Source organism: Dunckerocampus dactyliophorus, chromosome 3, assembly GCF_027744805.1.
Source record: "Dunckerocampus dactyliophorus isolate RoL2022-P2 chromosome 3, RoL_Ddac_1.1, whole genome shotgun sequence".
Lineage (NCBI taxonomy): Eukaryota > Metazoa > Chordata > Actinopteri > Syngnathiformes > Syngnathidae > Dunckerocampus > Dunckerocampus dactyliophorus.
The window spans coordinates 28,410,366-28,435,050 of NC_072821.1; the positions used below are offsets into that span (position 1 = coordinate 28,410,366).

General features: G+C 41.2%; 1 protein-coding gene across 2 annotated transcripts in view; it reads right to left on the bottom strand.

The window, feature by feature from the left end:
- Positions 1-9,821: 9,821 nt before the first annotated feature.
- bnc1 (basonuclin 1) overlaps positions 9,822-24,685 on the bottom strand; it is a 32,833-nt gene continuing 17,969 nt past the window's right edge. Inside the window, exons 1-4 of one of the 2 annotated variants that reach the window (XM_054771500.1) lie at positions 23,112-23,188; positions 22,970-23,041; positions 17,421-19,477; positions 9,822-13,275 (exon numbers count right to left, since the gene is read on the bottom strand). In XM_054771500.1, coding sequence (XP_054627475.1) covers positions 12,495-13,275; positions 17,421-19,444 — 2,805 coding nt within the window. In that variant the 5' untranslated portion in view covers positions 19,445-19,477; positions 22,970-23,041; positions 23,112-23,188 and the 3' untranslated portion in view covers positions 9,822-12,494. Of the gene's footprint in view, positions 13,276-17,420; positions 19,478-22,969; positions 23,206-24,685 lie in introns of those variants that run through there. The other variant, XM_054771499.1, reaches the window with a different exon arrangement.

Consider the following 24,685-nt stretch of genomic DNA (forward strand, 5'->3'; position numbering starts at 1 on the left):
GCTCATAAGTGTTGGATTAAGAGCAACTACCATGGTTTTCTTGATAACAACCAAAAGTTCTTACAGTACATGAATAGCTATAGCATTGTAATGCCAAAAAAATGTAACTCTGTTGTCATTGTTATATTTGTCCAAACAAAGGTACCTTTAGTTGTATCAGGCATTAAAATGAACAAGAAACTGAAGAGGCCGTATGGTGGCCTAGTGGTTAGCATGTTGGCCACACAGTCAGGAGATCGGGAATATACCTGGGACATCTCAGTGTGGAGTTTGCATGTTCTCCCCGTGCGTGCGTGGGTTTTCTCCCGGGAACTCCTGCCACATTCCAAAAACATGCATGTTAGGTTCATTGGCAACTCTAAATTGTGTATGAATGTGAGACTGAATGGTTGTTTGTCTATACAGTATGTGCCCCACGATTGACTGGCGACCAGTCCAGGGAGTACCCCGCCTCTCGCCTGAAAACGGCTCCAGCATACCTAGTGAGGATAAGCAGCATAAGTGGCATAGAAGATGGATGGAAGAAACTGAAGAAACAAGGGTGGTCTCATTATTTTTTCCATTACTGTACTTTAAACCAGCGCTCTCAACAACTGAATATTTACGTCATCTCGTGGCTATAAAAACTCCAATACAATGTGTTACTGCTTTGGGTTTGACCCGGTCAGAGTTGCTTGCTAGAGGTTGTTTATATGCTGAAGTTATCGGTGTTTGCACTAAGATGGTTTTCTTTCTTGTAGATGTAATATTCACTGCCGGATGATGCCGCTTTAAGCGCGCTAACATGTTAGACGTGTTTCCTGCAGCATACCTAATATCTGTGCAACAATGTCGACACACAACTTTGGATTTATCCACTTGCCTTTGTCCATCTGTAATTTCAACAGGGAAGCCAAAATGTTCTCAAACAGGAGACCATAGTGACCGTAGTGAGATTTGATGGTCTTCCAGCTCAGGCTTCTCGCTTGCATTTGCCATGATGCCATCACACCTGTGAGCTACTAGCGTTTCTCCCCCTCAGTCAGTAGTGTCCGAGACTCAGAGGCGTCCGTGCAGAAACTTGCCCAGGACTTTAGTTCTGCGTGAAGCACTTAGATCACTCTAGTAGTAAATTTCATGAGAAAAATAGCATAAAATATAACCGAAACGGTACGTAAGTGAACCAAACCTAACACGCAGAACCGAAACAGTTCAATACATCCATGTGAACAGTTACACCCCTAGTGTTTACATGTCATATACAGTACAGTGGCTTTTCACAGGAGTTAGCTTCCACTCCGACCAGCGGATGGCGAAAATCTGTGAGTTGTTGATGTTCCCATAAAAATCTTTATTTCTAACACATGGCTCGCTCTCGCCTCTCCAAATCCTCCTGCTAGCTTGGTGTTGTCGACATTCCCCTCCGAGTATTTAGTTCAGGTGCGTGCTTCTCCCTTTGTCGGAGCATTGCGAGTGTTACCATGAGTGAGTGTGAGTGTAATTGCTCCTTGTAGTCAGATCCATCCCCTACTCGGCTACAATTAACAATTACATACTTTTTACCTGCACTTGGGCCCTGCTCTCTGCATTCTGGGGTCGTCGCCACAACACCACAATGCCAAGACGTGACATATATATCATTAAAAAAACAACAGTAAGCGTTTGAACAGGATGACAGGGTGATGATTATTATATTTTTTAGCAAAGTTAGTAAATAGTTACACCGTGCAGAAGCGCTCTCATCTCTACCGAACAATGGCAGCATGCTGCTTTCATCTCATGCACTCGTCTTTGTCCACTACAGAGATAAAGTGCTCTAAAACAGATGCAACGCACCTCAACGTTGGGGCCAGGAGGCACGTAGCTGAGGAGATCTGTGATTGTATCACGAGTGAACAATGCCAACTGAAGAGAAAAGGGGAGGGTTCTGGAGTTCAATCTAATGGATATATACAGTATATTATTAGATATGACACTAATGTGCTTTGCCACCTATAACACAAAGCTTATATAGTTTAGAGTACATTGGATTGCTTTTAGCATCTTTAATGTTCATATCAAAGTGACCCCTGCATCCTTCCATTTTTCTGTATGCTATATCAATATTTGTATTTTTTATTTGAGACTTTACCTGCCAGTAGATTGAAAAGGTTTTTAATAATAATAATAAATAATGAAGAATTTGGAAGAAAAGAAGTTGTTCTTTTTACACGCAAAAAACGTACCGAAACCGTAGCCCAAATAACGAGGTATGGAACGTCAGTTGCACCCCTAAAATATATATAGACTACAGATCAAAATTGTAATACCTTTTAATAGTTGAAAAATTGCAAGAATTTACATTTTGCACTGAGTTTCTCAGTAGAGCTTCAAAATGCAAAAAAGGAGAAATGGGAGTTAGACAAAAAACATGCATTAAAGTGAAATAGGCTGTTCATCAGCTGATCAAAAGTTTAAGACCACAGCCCAAAAAAACCCCCAAAACCCCTCTAAAATAGAAAAAATGTTCAAAAAAGGACTGAGTCATGAGTAGCTGCACCATTCTTGTTAATCACCTCAAAAATTGGTTTGGGCATGCTTTTTTTTTTTTTTTTTTTTTTTTTTTTTTTTTTTTTTTTTTTTCTTTTCCCCCTGTCCTGTCCAGCCTTTAAAGCAGATAGAATTGTATACCTAAATGCCGTCAAGTGCTCAACAGATTTACTCTGCCAGAGAGAAGTGTGATATACACTTCCCCTGTCATACAAAATTTATTCGACCTTGATGCTTGTTATAAAGCAAATTTGGAGCGCCCGGACCGGAGCAGGAGGGGACAGAGAAGAAGAGAAAAGGAAACGGAGGGGGGGGGGGGGGGGGGGGGGGGGGGGGGGGCGAGAGGGGACAAAAACAAAAAAAAGAGAGACAAGAGACAAGGACAACAGCAGCAACAACAACAATTGTGACAGAACAACAGAAACATACCGAACGACATCAGCAAATAAATGTCCGTGACAACTATAAAGACGAACAAGGATAAAGGACAAATCAATATCAACAACCACAATGACAAAGCTGTCAATGACAATCAGACATAATAGCAGTCATGAAATGATGACCTATGACAGTGATCACAATGACAATACTGCATTGAAACAGTCACACACAATAGCAGTCATGAAATGATGAATTATGATAGTGATCACCATGATAATACCGCATTGAAACAGTCACACATAACTGTAGTAATGAAATGATTATCCATGATAGTGAATAGAATCAAAGTTACTGTAATGCACATCATTGTAAAAAAAAAAAAAATACATATACACACATATATACATACATACACATACATAAATACATATATACATATATATATATATATATATATATATATATATATATATATATACACATATATACCGCACATACACACATATATATATATAGTCATACTGCTGAAATCACCGTCGCTGTAATAAAACCAACAACATAATAACACCCTGGATAACTCAGTGAGTAATGTGGGGAAGTACGTATGTACTGTGAGTGTGCATATGTACAGGTATCTCTGTATGTAAGGAAGACTTCATATATATATAAAGGTGCAGGAATGTGTGGGCGTGTGATTGTCACTGAGAGTGCATGAAAGGAAAGGGGCCGCCTTCCACCTCCCAGAGAGCCCCGCCCCAAATAGCAAGGCCGGGCCCCGGCCGCCAGAAGGCCACCAGGCCCATAGGGGCAGGCAGCACAAAGAACAGTGCCCCAAGAGCCAGCCCAGAGAGCCCCCCCCCCCCGGGAAGACCAGTAAGGGGCCGAAGAGAGGTAATCCCAGCCAAGGACAGGGCGCCAGCGGGCCGGAGGACTGCCAACCCCCGAGACCAGCGAGAGATCACACCCCACAAAGGCAGACGGGTACCGGGGGCCACAAACCGGCAGGCCCAGAGACGCCTCCACAGCTGGAAAGAAGCCCGCCCGCGCCGGAAGCGCCAATTCTCCCCCACCGCCACCCCCACCCCCAGGGAGCGGAGCCCGGCCCGCCCCGGGCCAACCCCCGCCCGACCCCCGACACAGGGCCGCCCCGCCAAGGGATGCAGGAGGCACACCCTCCACCCACCCGGCGGAGGCACGGGCGGCAGAGATGTATCGCCCAGCACCTGACCCCACGGAGCAAACCCCTGTATGCCCCCCCCCAAATAAATAACTAAAATAAATAAATAAATAAAAATACACACACGCACGCACATACACACTCCTACGCACCCACACACACGCACATAAACGCTCCTACGCACAAACACACCCCTATGCGCACGCTCATACACACTCTTACTTACTCAAGCGCGCACACACACACACACACACACACACACACACACACACACACACACACACACACAGTGGTCGACTGCCCGACACCCGGAAGCCCCACCCTATCCCCCGTTGGTAACCCAAGGAGCAGCGGAGCCGGGGACCCCGGGGTCCCAGACATACGATTCAGAACCCAGGAGCGGAGAGCGCAGACTGCCGGGGAGCAGGAAGACACCCGGCCACACCCCCCCAGCGGTAGGACGCCGCCAGCGAGGCAGACAGGGGAGTCAGCGAGGAGGAGAGCGGGAAACCGAGCAGGCAGGCGGGAAAACGGGCGAGCAGCCAGGCGAACCACCACACAGCGCCAACCGAGACCCGCGGGCCAGCAAACCCCGAAGAGAGAGCGGGAGCACCACACCCCAAGCCGCAGGGAGGCCAAGCACCAGCGCCGAGAAGGCGAGACCAGCAGCCGACCAGCCGACGGCCCCCACATACCACCAGAAGCCAGACCAGCCACATGCCACCAGAGCCGACAGCGCACCACCCGCGCACCGGAGCCCCACCCCCGACAAGCCCACAGACAGACCGGGGGAGGCGAGGACACAGACAGCGGCCCGGCAGCGCACAAAGCGCAACGGCGACAGACGCCCAAGCGCCCGGCAGAGCACGACCCCCCCCAGCGAGCCCGGCCCCAGGGCACCCGCCCCCCCACCCCCACCCCGCCACCCAGGCCCACAGTACCCGCAAGCATGACCAAGCCCCAACCCACCAGCTGGCCCGGCGCCCCAGCAGCCGCCACAGCGCAGCAACCACCGGCCGCCGCGACAGCACACGGGCCACCCGAAGCTCCAGCACCGCCCCCCGGAGACCGCCGAACCCGCCCCAAGAGCGCAGAGGCGCCCGCGGCACGTGTCAGTCCAGGGGGGGGCACCGCAAGCCGCCCCCCCCGGCGCAAGCCCCGGCATCAACAGGCCCCAGAGGGCCACCCCAGGGAAGGGCAGGCGAACCAGACAAGGGCACCCCACAGGCCAGGCCGCCCCGGGCGAGCCACCGCGACGGCCAGGCCCCCGGCCACACCGCCGACCCTGGCGGGCAGACGCCGAGGTGCACGAGGCACCCCAATCCAGCCCGCCCCACCCGTGTATGTGATAAGGTGTGATAGTGTCTATGATGCAATTAAAAAAAATAAATAAATAAATAAAATAAAATAAAAGAGGATGGTGTATCTGTGTGCATGTATATGGAGTGTATGTGGATGATAGCTAATGATGCAATTAAAATCGGGGGACAGCTGCCGCTCGGAGGGCCCCTCACCTGGCCAGCCCCCCCAAACCCTAAGTAAAACCCTGGTTTGGGCATGCTTGATGCGAGTGTTTCCAGGAGGCTAGTGGGAACGTTGCTCCAGGTGGTGAAGATGGCTTCAGAGAGGGCATCAACTGTCTGGAACTGATGGCCATTTTGGTAAACTTCCCTTGGCATCCATCCCCAAATGTTCTCAATTGGATTTAGATCAGGGAAACACTGATGATGGTTCAAAAGACTCAAGACTAGTGTTAGGCATTGAGCATCGTTGGGAACTGGGACTAACATTCCGATTCTCCAGGAATCATTCATTTAAAAAAAAAATTTGATTCCTACGTTTGGTGATCAACCTGCCCGCCAACCGGACAAAATGGCCGCAACGAAGAAGCAGCCAGCTAACACCAAGAAGAAGCAGCAGGAAGCGTTTGTGTTCATCCATGTCAACCATGGACAGTGTGCGACGGCGCTTAAAAGTTTGACTGAAATTCTGCAAAAAAATGATCGGTTGGGACAGTGCAACATTTGCAATGACATCATATCAGGTAAAGGAGGGTGCACCGCTAACATGATTAAACACACTCTTTTTGACGCGCTACGCTGGACTTTTTCTAATCAGTCAAGTAAGTAAAACAATAAATGACATCGATTTTATACCAACATTGACACAGGATTACAGTAATCCCTCATTCCTGGTAGTTAATTGGTTCATGACCTGACTGTGATAAGTGAATTTCCACAAAGTAGGATTCCTTATTTATAAATGGAATATTTATGGAGCATAGAAATCCTGTTTACGGCCTTCTAAATGCAGTTTTTAACATTATTAGAGCCTTCTAGACATGAAATAACACCCGTATAGTCACCTTTACATTCATATTATCCAATATAGTAGATATAATCAAATAAAACAAGCCATTTAAGACATAAATAAAACTTGTGCTTGTGTTTGTTGCAATTAATGTGTTCCAAACATGTGGACAGGAAGTGGCGTTGAGGGTCACAACAGTAGCCTGTGTTATTATTATGACGATGATTATTATAATTATTATGTTGTTATTATTGTGCCTGTTGTGTGATCATTCAAACCTACAATAAAATGCGGGTGTTCAGGCGGTCAAGCCTGGTGCTTACAGTACATTACAGTAAATTACTGACACCTAGTGACCAGTGTAGATTACTACATATCATCACAATGTCTCAATGCATCTTCTGAATGCCTTATATTTGTATTTTACTTCCTTGTGCCATTTTTATGCTTGAAAATGCTTAATTTAAGGAAAAATAGGTAATATTTGTTTAAATATGCATAACTAATAGGTTGTATTCAACCACAAAAAAGCATGATTGACTGAACTGTATGGCGTATCTGGTATGGGAAAAACTGCTTTGAACCAGTTGTGCTTGATGAAGTTTCCCTGTTTCCAAGTTTCCATGGTAACGGAAAGTCATGACAGGGTTTCAGTTCTTAGAAGCCCAGCCCCCTTGAAGAGCATCTGAGTTCCCATAAAGACAGTAAATGAATCCATCATTGGGGGTCTTTTATACATCATCAACATTCATTAGGTAAATCAAAAATATTACATTTTATTCATTTTATTATTATTATATTGAATTAGTTTTATAGATTATTGTCAAAAGAGAAGACACCAGACATCAACGCCATGGGTTTTAGAACTGCCAGTGTTGCCAGATGTGTACTCATCATCTTGTATGGCACGTTCTCTGAACCTGCAGGGATGTTTACAAGGATTTCTATTGTATTTATGTTGTGAAATAGTTAATGGTAGGTCAAATGCAATGGAGTGGTAGGTTAGATTGTTCAATTATTGAGGTTTAGTGATGATAGAATGAATCTTGGATAACATCTGGGCTTTTCTCGATTGATGATTTCATCCTGGATATTGGAGGGGAAAAAGGACACCAAAACCTGACAGGATTATGATGGTTTTATTGAGTGTTTCTGATATGAAGTGTAATTTCATCCGGTAAAATGATTTGCAGTTGAAGTCATTATTGATGTGCTGTTTGCAAAATACGAACACAATTTCTGCGACACACATAACATTGACCCAGTACAGGAACTCTGCAAATCCAATAACAATCGTTACCTTTTGTGTCCGCCTCCATCACACGCGTTATAGCTTGGGAAGCTCGGCTATATTATGGGGCCAAATGACTCTACGTGAATAAAACCTTATTAAATTCATTGGGTATTAAAATCATGTGGTGTCCAATCATCACCACTGTTATCATTGACATGTTTTGTGAGTGCAAGCTTTTATTTACCACTGTTTTTCATGAACTTAACATTGTACACTTATGTATTTACATGTTTTTTTATGACCTAGCGGTGATTGAACACTGCAAAAAATGTCGTGGGCACCTCAACTTAAAATTTTCATTCCCCTGTCAGGTTTTTCATCAGTGGGTTGGGAGAACTCGTCATACGTACGATACGTTGTTGTAATGTGTTGTACAGTATTACAATGGTTGCCTTCCAGCTCAACAAGAAGAATGTTTGATTGAAGGCGCTATAGTAGTAAGCCAGGAAGGTTTTTACAGTAAAATAAAATGATACAGGGGCCACTTTGTAATTTTTTAAATTAGTTGACAAAACACGCTAAAATCAATCAGTCCAATGCAGGTGGTTGACTGTAGTTGACTACATAGACAATTGCATACCGTTAAGAGTCAAATCTGATCTTATCATTTGGAATTTTTAGTTATTATTTCAGCAATAATTAAGCAACAAGCAATCGCAGTTCAAAAAAGATCTGGATTTTTGATTTCTTTCTATAAAGTTGTGTCATATACACTTTAAATCAATTAATACATTATTTTAGATTATCCAAATACTATTCACTGGAAATACTGTGTGTACTGATGCATAACAGAGTGTCCCTAAAGTCTGGACACATCGGCAAAAAGCATATCTTATACAGTTATGAATAAATGATGATGATAGATGTGTGGCGGTTTGTCTGGCCTTGGCTGTGGGGCAGGGGTGTGTGTGCTGGGGATGCTCGGCCGCTGCCTGCTTACGGCGGGCTGGGCTCACCGGGGGTGAATAGCAAATAATCTCTGCCTCTCATTCAGTCAGTCAGTAGACATACATAACAATATTAATTATATCTTTTTTTTTTTTAAATTAATTTAGTTTTTGTCTGATTTATTTTTATTCTAAGTTACTCTTCTCTTGTTAATTCTACACACGCAGGCATGTACTGTATGTGTATATGTCTATATATATGTTATATGTCTACTTATGTATATACTCTATGTATGTATTTTTTTTGTATTTCTCCCTTAATACAGCACAACTGCATGACTATTATTTATCACTACCGTGTTTTTTTTCTTTCATATTTGAGGAATATTTTTTGCCAGTATACAGAGCACTTCTTAAATGACAAACCTCCCGACATCGCACAACCCCTCTTGTACAACATTGTTACTTGTCATATGTTTGATGTATTGTGTTCTATAACCCCCTCGTGCTTGTAAATAAGCACTTTATATGTTCATTACTGCTGTAAATACACACTCAATGTTTGCAAAAAAAATTATATATATACATAAATTAATTAAAATATAAACAATCAATGTAAATAAAATATATACTGTAGTTAAACATTTCAAAGACTATACTGTAAATACATATTTTTTTATTTGGTTAATTTTAATGTCATTTTATTCACATTATTATATAATTGGAAGTTTTTTTTACATGTATTCAAATTATTATTATTTGTTTATTACAATTATTTTATAGTAATTATTAAAGATATGAATAATTGTTAATTGAATTAAATTTTTTTAGATGTATGAATGTGTGGGAAAAACTGTGTTTATATATTGAGTGTTTATTGTTTAAAGTCAGAGAAGAAGTTGTTGGACACAGGAGGGCGTGGAAGGATTTGAATGAGAGCTAATAGTAGTTTTTACTTTTCTTTACTTATTTTGCACTATTGACTTTATTTTGCTCACACAATTGTGTGTAATAGAAGGGAATCATTGTATTATTTTGTTGATTGTTGTACTTTGGCCTGCGGTTTATTCTGATATCATCTGATGACATAATCATGATCAACAAATTAAAATCATTCAATGATCTTGACAAAAATTCTAGTCAAAAATCATATCAGTATCAGTATCGGTACTGGCGATACAGTGGATCCATGCATATTCGCCATTCAGCATTCACGACCCTGCAAATTCGCAGATTTTTAATATATATTTTTTGGGGGGTGAAAAAATCCGCCCATTTGTGCTTTTTTTGTGTTTTTGTGTATGTCTTTTTTGCGGAAAACCCATCTCGTTCACACTAAGTTGATAATAATTGATAAACGTGATGATAAAGCATAACATGTTAGCATAATACATGATGATACAGGATACAGTAGGTGTTCATCCTGCTGGGGGCGCCACATCCACAGGAAGCATCCTTCGGAAGCATGAGCTGCACAGCTCTCGTTCACGTGTGTGGATGTTTTTGCTGTGAGCTTCGGTGATTCTTAAGCTTGCATTTGCAATGCCAAACTGCAACTTCTCAGGATTTTGACAAGAGCCCTCAGCGCAGGAACTTGTGGAAATGTTCAAGAGAGAAAAACGCATGATGCCGTGAATGGAAGCACTTTTCCATACGTCGAGACAAAAGAGAAGGAAATCAAAAGCACTGAAACAGCAAGTTTTTAAAGTTTTAAGCTTCATCATCGTCATACTGCACAGCAAATGTCGTCATCATCATCATCGTCATCATCATCATCATCATCATCATCATGTGTGATTAGCATTAATTAGTGGGGAGCACCTATACATTTTACTTTTTAAAATGCGTGAGGCGTATTAAGGGCGTAAACCTGGATTGGGCTTCTATGCATTTAGCTTGTTAGCTTCCTTTGTCACGAGTGAACAATGGCAAATAAAGAGAGATGGGGAGGGTTATTGCAGGAGTGTCCAAACTTTTTCCAGTGAGGGCCACATACTGAAAAATGAGAGGGCGCAAGGTCCACTGTGATATTTTTTTGTAAAGCAACACATGCCGATATTCTACGGAGTTCAGTAAAAAACTGCATCTCAGCTTTGTGATGTAGATTAAAAAGCGTATTATTAGTATCAACTTTGCTCTTTTTTGCACATTTTTGCTGTTGTTCTTTTTTTTAAATTTTGACATATTTCAACTTTCTTCTTAAATAATCTTCGTAAATGTTCCTTTCGCATTAGTATGACTTTATTCCCATAATATTATAATTTATTCCCCAACCAAATTTTCCGGAAATTACAACTTATTTTGTTAGTTTGTTTTTCGTAATATTACTTTAAAAAATTATTTAATATTCCAACTCTAAGCTACTAAAATGATTATTGATTGATGATTTTATTATTTTCCCTCATAATATTCAGACATTATTCTCGTAAAAATTTTTCTCATTAAAATGCGACCTTTTTCTCTTAATATTTTAACTCTATTCAGGTAAAATTCCACAACCTAATTTTCGAAAAATTACATTTGTTACGTTATTTGTTGTTTTGTTTGTTTTTCATACTATTGCAACATTTAAAAAATTACATCTTTCTTTAATATTTCATAACATTTGAACTTTATGCTACTAAAATGCCATTTTTTAGTTTTTGTAGTAGGATCACAACTTTTTTCTCTGAATATTTTGACTTTAGTCTCCTAAAATTACAGCTGTTTTTCAATTTCTGTCATTTTTTTCTCGGAATTATGACATGATATTTTGACTTTATTCTCGTAATATTATAACATTTTTCAGAACATAATTTCCAAAAATTACAACTTTATTTCTTTTGTTTCTCACAATATCACGTCTTAAACATTTTTTTCTTTAACAAAAATTTTCCTCATTATATTACGTTATTCTAAAATTATGACCTTTCCTCGTTACATGACAACTTTTTTGTCTTAATAGTTTGACTTAATTATTGTAAAATTACTGGTTTTTCCATCTTTTTTTTCATCTTGTTGTTAAATTATATTTTTATAATAAACTGTGGGCCATTAAATAAACAGCCCTCGGGCCGCAGTTTGGATACCCCTGTGTTATTGGCTCGGAATCTAGTCTAACAATTACAAAGGCCACTTTTATTGCAACTGTTCATCCGATATCAGAGAAATCAACCTCAAGCAACTTGGAGGGTTTGGAGGGGGAGGAGTGAGCCGGTTGTTGCGTACGACGGTGCCTCAACGCAGCAGCATAACCCAGGATATCAAAAATAGACATTTTTAGGAGCGTCTCAATTACTCGCGTTTATTTGCTATTCTACTGGCCCTGTATTTGTTTGGTATCAGATTGATATCAAAACTTGCAGTACTGCCACGCCTGCTGACAAAGTGACAAAGGTGCTGAGTTGGCATCATTGCTGACATGATGAGGTCTTTATACACCCCCAGTGGACTTTGTACACCCTTTTTACACGACCAGTGCACTGAATGTCTTTGGTCAACATTTGCAGAGCGCAGCAATCTGAGAAGGAAACACAGAGAACAACAACAGAGATCACAACGCACTTCCAAGAAGTTACTGGTCAAGCTCACAACAGTACACATCTTTGACCAACATTGATGTAGACAAAATGAAGCACATGACACAAGTTCAAGTTTCTTCACAAATTGTTCTTGATCGTTACATTATTGAACATTAAAACAATGACGACAACAAAAGTTTTCCCCTCTCTTACTCGGGACTACCAACGGACACTGTGAATTGAAATACGAGGACCATAAGGCAAAGCAAATACAATACAGTACTATATAGGAGTTCAATCCTATACTTACATTGAATTCACTGTCACCTTCGTTATACATTGATGATTGTACTCGGCTGACTTCTTCCCTCAAACTCTTGACTCATGTGACTAATATGGAATTGAAAAAGTGCTAATTTGGGTGCTCTAAAACTGGACTACAAGAAATCTGAAACCATGTCTTCCTGCTCCACCGTGGCCCTCGTGCTAGCAACCAGGTTCCGATGGAGGTTGGGGTTCTGACTATGCCTGTTTCTGCTTCGTACGGAAGAAAATGTTGTGTCACACCCGGGGACTTTACACTTATGAAGCAACCTGAGATGGACAGTCTTGTAGTGGGCCCTGAATGTCCCCTTGTTGCTGTAGACCTTTTGGCACATGTGGCAGGTTATCGGAGACCCGCTCCCCCCTCCCTGGAGCCCGATCTGTACTTCCCCACCAAACACGGCGCTCTTCTCTCCCCCATGCAATGGCTGCTCCCCCCCAGGCCTCCCCACACTGCTCCCATCACAGCTCTCATCACTGTCCTCCACAGGGAGTGCCTCGACATCTCCTTCAGCCCCCTCTCCATCCTCACTAGCAACTTCATCTGAGTCCCAGTAGGATGGAGCACTGCTGCTGCAATGAGGCGGGGCAGAGGAGGAGGTGCTCAAGTCCAGCACTGTCCCATCACCACCCCCTCGTAATCCCTGTGTATCCCCTTTGGGAGATGTTTCTTGTGCTGTGGGCATTTTGCTCATGGGGTAGACCAAGCCCATGCGATTTTTCCCTCTGCAGATGACAGAGGCAAGATCCCTGTCACACTGGTCCTGGCAGAAGTCCATAGTCCCAACAGAGTCGCTCTCTTTGCGGTGAGATGATGCTGAGTAGAGGTTGTTGCCGGCGTAGACGAGGTCTTTGGTCATCAGCTTGTGGTGGAGGGTCAAATTGGCACTATGTCTGCAGAGAACAATGTCATTCATTAAGAGTAATGAACTGCCATGCAGCCCCTTAAAGGGATAGTTTGAATTTTTGGACATGAAGTTGAACGACATCCCCATCAGCAGTGTAGTGCATCAACAATGACTTTCCCCCACTTTGTCCCATGAGCAGTGTTCTGGTCGGTTTCCGGTGTTGAGGAAAGTAGTTCCGGCTAGTTGGTGGGGTCACTTAAGTAAAGCGTTTTGCTTCTCTGAACAACATGCGTTCAAAAGAGTAATCCATCTGCATCACAAAACCGTTTTCCATGAAAAAGTCAGACCTAAAAATCGCTTGTTATTTTCGCTCCCTTTGCATCGCTTGAGTGCCGCTGCCGGCTGTGAACTGTTGTGCACATTTCCATCACCTGTTTCACAGAGTTGACTGCTGGGAAAGCGAAAGCAAACGTGTGACGACGAAACAAGTGATGGCAACATTCCTTTTAGCACAAACACAAACGGATACCGACATGAACAGGAATACACTGATGCATTTCTTTTGTGACAGTGCCACTCTTGCTTTCAGTTTAACTCTCTAGCATCAGTAGTCGTGCATGTAAACACTGTGAAACACATTAACAGGCGGCAGCGGGCAGTTATACGAAGGGAGCGAAAACAACGCCGAATGACTGTGAGGTCTGACTTTTTCATGGAAAACTATTTTGTGAAGCAAATGTATTACTCGTTCGAATGCATATTGTTTTGAGAAGCAAAACTCTCGACTTAAGTGAACTAGCAGGAACTACCTCCCTCAACACTGAAAACCGACCAGAACTCGAATGAATGAAACCACTGAATGAAACAGATTAAAGTCGTCCCTCGCCACTTTGCCGTTTGAATTTCGAGGCTTCACTCTGTCACGGTTTTTCAGAAATATATGAATGAATATATCATACTGTTCAGTGCGGCCTATTATTAGTCAAAAATATGCATATTGAAGCAAATTGTATGTATTTTTTGCGTCAGTTAGTCATTTTCAAGCATAAGAATGGCTAAATGAACTAAACTACGTACAGTATACTGTATAAGGCATTCAGAAGACGCATTCAAAGACGGTGTGAATATGTAGTATTCTACAGTGGTCACTAGGTGTCAGTAGGTGTCAATGTTACTGTAATGTTTAGTAAGACACACAAGCACCAGACTTGATCGCTGGAACAACATGCTTTTAATGCAGGTTTGAATGCTCCCATAACAGGCACCATAATCCCGAATAAAAATCCGTAATAAAAACACGGGCTACAATTGCTAAAACTCAACTCTGAACCCCCGACGCCACTTCCTGTCTGTCCGCCACTAAGCTCCTCTAGGGAAAACATTTACAGCAACACACACGACCTTGAGTCTTATTTATGTCTTATTTTCTCTTATAGCTATTATATTGGGTAATAGGACTGTAAAGGTGACTATAGGGGTGTTATTTCATGTCTAGAGGGCTTTGAAAATGTATTTAGAAGGGTGTAAACAGGATTTCTATGCTCTAATTACGAAAATATTAAATTTATAAATACGGATCCTAAGTTGCGAAAATTCACTCATCATGGTCGTGTCTGGAACCAATTAACCGTGATAAATGAGGGATTACTGTAAGCGTTATGTGCATGCATATCTGTTGTCACGTTATGTTCTGGCACAGCGCTTCTCTGCTTTTACCTGGCACAGCGCCTCATGTGACGCTACCAGGCAATCAAATTTGCATTTCCGCTTGACTTTTTTTGTAAGTTGAGTGTTGCTAGTACCGGAGGTTATAACTTGACTCTGAAAATGTCCTGGAAAAGTACTGTAAAATAATTTCAGGGAAAGACTGAGAACCCAGGGTATGTTAATCACATTTCTTCTATGTACTCAGTGGTTAGATAGCCTTTTTAGACTCCCTGTTAAATTGTTCAGTAAACTCCTGAAATGGCAAATGGCTACTCCTCAAGAAAAGGCACAATGTGTGTGGCGGTTTATTGAAACAAAATCGTGCATGTACTGTAGGCCTGTCACGATAATCGATAAATCTATTAATTGAAGGATTAAAAAATACGACGTCAATCGTTTTCGCCAGCCTTGATAAATTGCCATGTGCGTGCATTTGTGTTTGTATTCCTCGTCTCTCTTTCAGGCTGGATGACAAGAAGACCCTCCTGTCGTCTCCTCCTGTACGTGGAGGCGGGGCTACCTTGGCTAGCAGCAAATTAGCCTCGTGAGCCAGCATACCAACATGAATGATGGCACAAAAGCAATAGTTTTTAAGGCGAATGCCACATCCCCAGTGTGAGAATATTTGGCATTTAAACAAAACGAACAAGGTGAGCACATGAACACTGACAAACTGCGATGTTGCATTTGTTCGACAGTAGTGACGAAGAATCAGGGGAATACGACCAACTTGTATGCAAACCAAAAACAAAGGTGGAAAAGAGTCTTCGTCCCGACAGTCAGTCAGTATCGCCTTCTGAACGCCTTATTTTACTTCACTCAACCATTTTTAGGCTTGAAAATGCTTCATTTAGGCAAAACATGTCCACTTTGCTTAAATAAATGCTTATTTTTTTACTAATAATAGGCCATATTCAACCACGAAACACCATGATTCATTACTTAATATGTATATTTTTTAAATTTGGAGCGTGAAGAGGTGAGGGATGACTGTACTTTTTTCATATCAGTTACATTTAAGGGTGCATTCACACTTGTAGTCTGGTACGCTGGTCCGGACCAGAAATTCAAAAAAGATACTTGGGGTGCACATTAGTGTGGTTAAGTTAGCGTTCACACTTGTATTTTCATCAACGGAACAATTATTGCTCAGTTAAGCATTTAAGTATTTGACATGTGCATGATGTGATGCACATGCGAGATGGTGTTTCTGATGACTTCAGTGAACTATAATGATCCACACGACTCCTTCACTGAAAAGATCCAGGAATGTTTACTACTGCATTTACGCTTCTGGGCTTTCATTTAACTTTTATTTTTTGACTCTGCTTTCTGTTGGATTTTGCCAACCATAGCCTGGTTTGGCTCGTATTTGGTGACATCAATGGGACGGCATGGCTCAGATGGTCATGTCAAGATGTCTTTGGGCAAGATACTTGTACCCCAAGTTGATCCTGATGCTGCGTCATCACGAGGTAAATGTGGTAACAGTATCAAAGTTCTTTGAGTGCCGTGACGGTAGGAAAGCGCCATACAAGTGATAGTCCATTAACATCATATACAGTGTTTTGCTGTGGTCGGTGTTCACAATTGTGCTAAAGTGAGGTGCACCTACACAACCTGAGACCCATCTATTAGGTGGTCTTGGTCCGCCTGTTTAGTACAATCCAGGGTTTGGTGGACTGTGTGCACACTTGACCAAATGAACCATATGAGCAAACTTAGCAAATTTGAATGTAGTCCCTGAACCCAGGACCGAGCAAACAGGCTGTTGAGACTGCTTGCTGATTTAGGCAAGTGTGAACATCGACCACACAAAACCAGGCGATGTAGTGTGCAGTGTGGGACAATGGAGTGAATGAGTAATGGGTTCTCACTGTAAAGCGCTTTCGTTGTCTTGAAATAAATCCAATCATCCATCCTAATGAAACATACCTGGCTCTATTCAACAAATGCGTTGCTTTGATCATTACAGTTCGGTGAAGTCATCAGAAAGTCTGTCTCCTTGCAGCCCATCTCCATCTATGTGTAATATTTCGGCAACCTTTTTGACGATATATAAAATGCATATCCTCTTCGCTGGTAAAATCTCAGTTGGTAAAACGTCTATCAAAGAAAAAAAGGCCAACTTCCCTTTGTGACGCAGAAGAGTTTTGTATGAGTTTTGTCACATGCTGTACGCACCAAATACATGGTTCAATTTAGGGCCGACTTCATGCATATGCTTAACTGAAGGTTATTTGGTTCCGCTGACAAAAATGTCTCAACATTAACCGACTCGAAGTAGCGTTTTAAAATTTTCAGTCCTAGCCAGGGGTAGCAGACTACACCTTAATGACACTTTTACACAAACAACTCATCCAAGAGATTAGGAATATGATTTCTAAAACCAGATTCCATCTTTTCAAAACCTTTAAATAATTCACAGAGATATGTGGCTTGGAAGCCCAATCAACCACAAACAACACTTCTCTTGCATCTCACCTGTCTCTGCTCCTGCGTGAGGTAAAAGCTGCAGTGCAACCATCCACTGTGCACACGTGCATCTCCTTGAGGTGCACGTTTTGGTAATGCATCTTGACACTGTGCGGGTTCTCGAAGGTCATAGAGCAAACGTCACAGTGGTGAAACTGGTCAACATTTGGCTCAAGCTCCGATAAACCTGAGTCACCGTGGTCATCTGCAGAGGCCTCAGATCCCCCTTTCTCATGAACTGAGACTTGCAGAGCACTCCCGTTTGTCAGGTTGTGCTCACTCCACTTGAGCTCTGGAAGGTGGTCGTCTTCATGCAAGGGGTTTTTACACTCTCTGCCATTACTTTCCTCGTTAGAGTTGAGTTCCTGACTGGCCAAAGAGTTGCCTCGGAGTGTCTTGACCAACCTGTTTTTGAAAGGGGGCGATGAGTCGATGTTGGTCTCTGCATCAACTTTCCCTCCTCTTGTGTCCTCCTTGATTTCTTCCCTTGTCATCTCTAAGTAGTGACCCAACAAAGGCCTTCTACATTGCCTTTCCTCCCCAAAATACTCCCTCTTCTGTTTGTGCTCATCAAAGTACATTTGTCCTTCTGATTGGTGACCATCACATTCTTCCTTGTCTCTGTCCAATAAGGGAATGTCCTCCTCTGTGTTACTACACGTATCCATCTGCTCATCTGGTTCCAGCATCTCCTTCTCTATCTTTATTGGCATGCTTGACTTTCGAGACTTTTTCTTTGGTATGGGGTCGGCATTGCAGACGTCAGGAATGGTGGTAGGTTTGACAGACACAGAGGAAGACAGGAGAGGGAGTGACGGAAGTGTCCCTGGGGTGTTGGCCAGCTCTGCTGGTGTAACAAGGCTGCGGTAGAAAGGCAGGACTGGCTGGACTGTCTTTAAATTGGGGAAGAGAATGCCACTCTGGCCGATGCTGGGGAATGAGCTGGTGTGGATCTTAGGGCATGTGTCCATTTGACTTACCATGTAACTGGGAACGGACTTGTGACTTTCAGCGGAACAGATGGGGATGGATGAGCCATATTCAGGTCTTTTCTCTCTCGGAGAGCCCTCATCGGCAGACAGGTTGCCTCGCAAGTCTTTGTCCCTGTTGTTGCGATTCATGGGCATGTGAAGCCGTGGGTTAGGATTTGCACTATGGCGGTTGCGACTGCGCAGTGAGCTGAACACCATGTTGCATCCTTCAATTGTACACTTGTGCTTAATCTTTAGGTGCACTGCATTGTAATGTATTTTCAGTGTGCCTTTGTCGTAGAATGTCTTCTCACAGGCATTACAAAATACACGGCCCTTCTTTAGAGATCCCCCACCCCCATTTCCTACAAAGTTCCCCCCTCCACTGCTCCCATTGCGCAGCTTACCCTCAGGGGACATTTGGGTCACATCAGAGCTCATGGAGGGTGTGCATGGTGTGGGGGGCCCATCAGAGTAGTTGTCACTGGTAGAGAAATCTTCAGCCTCAATCTTCGTTGTAGAGGAAAGACTGTCTAGTGGCTTGTCTCCACTTTGGTCCAGATCAGCAGTGAATATAACAGAGCTGGAACATACATGGCTACTGTCCGCAGGAAGTGGAACTTGAAGGTGGTTCTCCCTTAATGCACTGTCCGGCTTTTGATCGTCTTGTCTCTCGCTCTGGGGCTCGACCGACCCTCGGAAAGACTGCCGGTGTTGTTGGTGAAGCTGCTGGTGTGAACCTGTTGGGGAGCCCAGAAACGGCGCTGGAACAGAACCTAAAAGCTGGAAAGGCAGCATGAAGGCCATGCTGTTAATGAAGTTTTCAAAGTGGTGCATGTTGTTGCTGCTCTGCCTCTCTGCTTTATTTGTAGACAAGTTGGCGGCCGTGCATGGGGTGTTACGCTCAATGAAAGTCCGGATATCTGAGCTGGTGCGAGTGCTGGGTACTAATACTGATTGTCCCTCCTTGTCTTGCAGAGCCATGAGCTCCACGATGGACTTGGTTTCGCCAAAGCGCAAGAACTGTTGCAAGGTTGCAATCTCCTCCTCAAACGTCATCATAGCCCAACGATCCAACACTTTCCCCGCCACATCCTTTTGACAGACCAGTGGCAGAGGGCGACAAACACAACATGGTAGAGGAAAGTGGGACGGGTAGAGGGGTGGAACAGAGTAAGAAAGAGAAACACAATTTCAACATTAGTGTTGTTTTTTGGATCACTCATACATTTATATGGCTAGAGGATGCACCCTGTAATCACATCAAGTAGGGGTGGAACAGTACATATTGTAATTTTCGGTGTATAAGCCGCTACTTTTTTCTTAAACTTTGAACCCTGTGGCTTATACAGTACAGTGGTGCACCTAATTTATGATGAAGCTCTAATTTCAAGACATCACCTATACTTTAGAACTACTACTAATCGTTCAAATACTGTGCCGCTCACGAGTCAGTGAGGAAACGGTAGCACTTGGCAGAAGCCAATCACGAGCTATAAGGGAACTCACGACGAGCTTGTCAACCCATCGGAAATCACAGGAGGTTATTACTCAGTGTAACAATCTAACTCACGGTGTCATCTTACAAAGAATGCAAAATCATCACACAGCAACTTAACACTCAAAAATAGCTAGAAAATATACAAGTATAGTACCAATACAAGTTTAAAATAAATGAAAAAAGTTATTTTAAGTTCTTCCCATAATACATTGTTCCAGCAAAGCAGGTCATTGGCCAACAGCTGCCAGAGGGAGCACATGGGGTCCCTCTCGAGCTGAGCTCATGAGCTCCCTCTGGTGTACGGTGTGATCATAACCGCATTTTTTAGTATGGAACCTTCACTTCGGTTCAGAGACGTACAGATTTTCCAATATTACTGCACGTCAAAAAACAAGAAGGAACTTCACTTTACTAAAGATAAAACAATCATTCACACTCTTGCACTTTTAATGAAGAATAATTAGTATAGTGCAGGGGTGTCCCATGTGTGGCCCGCAGCTTATTCTTAAAATATAATTCAACAAGAAAACTAAAAAAAAAAAACAACAACAGCAAAAATGGAAATCAACAATAATTTTACAAGAATTAAGTCAAAACATTAAGAGAAAAAAGTAGTGCTCTAAGGGGAAAAACATGCCATTTTGTTAGAATAATGTAGCAATATTCTGAATTGTGAATATTATGAATATTCTGTCATTTTAGCAGCAAGTTGAAATATTTAAGAAAAAAGACTTTTGTTTTTTAAAGTCATCATATTATGAGAAACAAACAAAACAATGAATAAAGTTGCAATTTTTGGAAAATTAGTTTGGGAAAAAGTTATAACGTTATGAGAATAAAGTCATAATATTACAGGAATAAAGTCATAATTATGAGAACAGAATTTACAAGAACAAAGAAATAGAAATAGCTGGAAAATAAAAAAAATAAAGAAACTGCAAAAAAACCCCAAATTTTATGAGAATATCATCAAAATGTTATGAGCAAAAAGTTGGAGTCTAATGCGAAATATAGGCGCAATTTTACTAGCATAAACTAAATAATGTCATTTTAGTAGCATAGAGCTCAAATATTAAAGAAAAAATATTAACAAACAAATGTTCCTTAAAAAAGCCGTAATATTATTTAAAAAAAACAAACAAAACAAAATAACGTTGTCATTTTTGGAAAATTAGGTTGGGGAAAAAGTTGTAATATTATGGGAATAAAGTCCAAATATTATGGGAATAAAGTCATTATATTAAACAAAGAACATTTACAAAGGTTTAAGAATAAACTTTAAATATTTGGAAAATGAAAAGAAAAACAACAGCAAAAATGGCACAAAAGCAAAGAGTGAAGTTCATAATAATAGTATGTGTTTTCACCTATATCACAAAGCTGAGATGCAGTTTTTTCTTGAAATATATATGACTTCTTAGCATATCTAGATGTATTGCTTTAGAAAATATGAAAATGGCCCTTACATTTTTTTATTTTCAGTATGTGGCCCTTGTTGGAAAAAGTTTGGACACCCCAGTATAATGTTTTGAGAATTGTATTCACTGGATAATTACCTGCTAGCGGTGGCACTTGTTTATGTTTCATCTTAAAAAAATAATGAAAGCCGATCATATATATATATATATATACATATATATATATTGATACAAAAGCTAAGTAGTTTTATGTTTTGCACCTTAAAACCGAGGTAGGTACCGAACTGTGATGATGACGTACCATTACACCCGCACAAGCTTACACACAAATCCAACATAATGAGGGCATTAAAATGAAATGACACACATGCAGTATATGCACTCAAATATATCACACAAACATATTTGCGAACGGGGGGTTCATATTGAACAAGCAAGCCCGGCCGGATCAATGCTTCTCCCTTGGCCCAGTAGTGATCACATGTCGATTTATCTGTCTTTGAAAGTGAGGAGCAGCTTGGTGCCGTAACCGTAATTAATATTTCATCACAGAGCATTCATTGAGTGCCTGTCGAGGATTCTGACTCTACCCCCGCCATTAGATGAGCTAACATGAATTAAATGCAGCCCAAGTTGAATACTTGATGATGTTGTAATTGACATGAGAGCTGGTGCTGACGCTGTCTGCCCATGAAGACTCCGCCAGCTTGGCCGCAACTTAAGAGGATGTTTGGTGGAGGAGACATTTACAAATCTACCTTGCACAGCAGTAAGACCACAGAAACCAAGGGACACTTCTTAAAAGTGCCATATCCCTGACCCTCAACCATGAGGAATTGAAACTCATTGCTCAGTACGAAAGCTCAAAAGGTTGGTTTATCGCTCTTGGAATTCTGTTGTTTTAAGCAGATGTGTTCATACAGAAAAAATGGGGTCCACTTTGGTATTCGTCATATTTTTGTTTGTAAACCACATTAAGATGTATATCCAACACATTTGTCGTCGTCAATTTACTGCACATTTTACAGACTATTTTTCATTGTCAAAGTGCGTCCCTTGTCAACTCAATACGAGACACATGCTTTTATTTTTATTTGTAATACGAGACAATTTTCAATGGACGGTTGGCAACCTTACTTCTTAGCACGAGTTGTAAAAACTGCATACGTTTTCCAAATGTTTTGTCAAATTTGTGGTGTTGAAATACCATCCCCTCAGATACTTGCATGTTGAGCGCGTGACGTGAAATCAACTCTTTGAGCAGCCACAACTCTCGTTGATGATTTAGCTCGTTAGCTTGCTTTTTCAGCAGAGCAGTGACACATGCAAGCACATTCAAGGGTCGATGCATACATACTGTGCTACAGTGCAATGTTAAATTGAGCAATTACGTGATTGTTTACACTTTTGGAAGGATTTCATACATTTTCTCCAAATCCTATCAAGTGTATTTGGCTAGTATCAGACTGATGCTGATCCTGAGTATTGGATCAGACCACTGGAGTATGGCTTGTGGAATTGTAATGTTAGATCACCATTTTCTCGATAGTAATAAGTTATCTAAAGCCAAATAAAAAATATAATTCTAATACATTCGGTGAGTTAATCAGCAGGATTAATCAAAAATGTTCTGCCACTGAAGCGACAAAAGTTTCTTCTGACTTTTACCTGAAGTACGTATCCTCGTATGTAGTCCTGCAGTGTCCAGTCCAGTGCATTGAGGATTTGGATTACCTCTTCCTGTTTGAGGACAGAGAAAAGGCGGTCCAGAAGGATCTTGAGGCGGATGGGAATTGCTTGGGTACCGTACAGCATCAAGCTGCAGATGTCAAACACCACATTGGAATGCACGATCTCCACCTGGCTGCTCTGGTACATTTGATGCACCTTCAGTTTACTGAGAGCTAGAACATATAGACATACATTTCAGTGATCGTACATTGCATTGCAAAATCATATTTCATAAAGTCTGGACACAAAAATGCAATATTAAAAAAAATCATATTATTTAAATGTTTAATTATATACATACATAATATAAAGAAGTTTATAATGATAATAATAAGTGTCTAAGTATATGTTTATAATAATAGTAATTTAATTGATCAATTTGATATTGATATTGCTAATATTAAAAATTGGATTTTATTATGCATAATATATTTGTATGTATTATTTTACATTTTTAAATCATGAATTAATTTAATTTATTTGTTCATTTATTAGAAAATGTAATTGATTAATTAATTATCAATTAACACTTTTTTGTACAATGCCTTAAGGCAGTGGTCGCCAACCCCCGGGCAGCGTCCCGGTACCGGGCCGCACAGAAAGTAAAAATAATTTTCATTATTTCTTTTTTTTTGTTTGTTTTATTTTGAAAAGTGGCCGGATTCTCTCTGTTACATCCGTCTCACTTGACGCATGTCCATTGTGCGTGTGCTAACTTTATCTCATGCCGCACAGATAGACTACTACTGTATTTTTACCATTTTTCTTTCACCTCATATTTGGTGTCAAATGCTGATACTATGTGGGAATGCATAAAGGTAAGTTTGGATGACTTATTGAGAGCTAATGGGCACATTTATCTCAAGTTAATTCATGCTAGCACACTACCTTTTACCACACACGTCAAACAGCGATGTAATAATCTCTCTCGAAAAACCTGGCTGGAACTTGAACTGGTGGATGGTGGGTTGCCATTCATTTTGTGCTTTTCGTTTGATGTTATTCATGTCTTAGTTTTACACAATACATCATAAATAAGATACATTAGGTTGCTATAATGTACGACCCCCCCACCCCAGGCCGTGGGAGATTTGTGGGAACACAAGCCGGACCGCGGGTCAAAAAAGGTTGGGGACCACTGATTTATATAATATATATTGATTGTATAATATACATTTTTGCCTATGTGTCCAGACTTTAGGTACACCTTGGACAATTTAAACATTTCAATAACATGCAATATTATGCACATAGAAATCATTGTTTTACTTTTTTTTTAAAATTTTAAATAATTATTTTCATAATTATTTTAAATAATTATTCACAAACAATTAAATAAAAATATTTTGTATAAAATAATATACATAAAAGTATATTAAAATGTAGACATTTTATTTATGAGAAAATATACATTTTAATTATTTATACAATCTACAGGAACTGTATAATATATCCACTTTTGCCTCTGTGTCCGGACTTTAGGGACACGTTTAGGGAATCCTCTCCAGAGCCGGACCTAAACCAGCCAACAAGACAGCTTCTACTCTACATGGATGGGGGGAAATATGATATCATGACACTTTAATATTTGCATGATTAAAGTGTAAATGAACAACCATCCTGTAAAAAAAATATTCTCCTTTTCATTTTCAA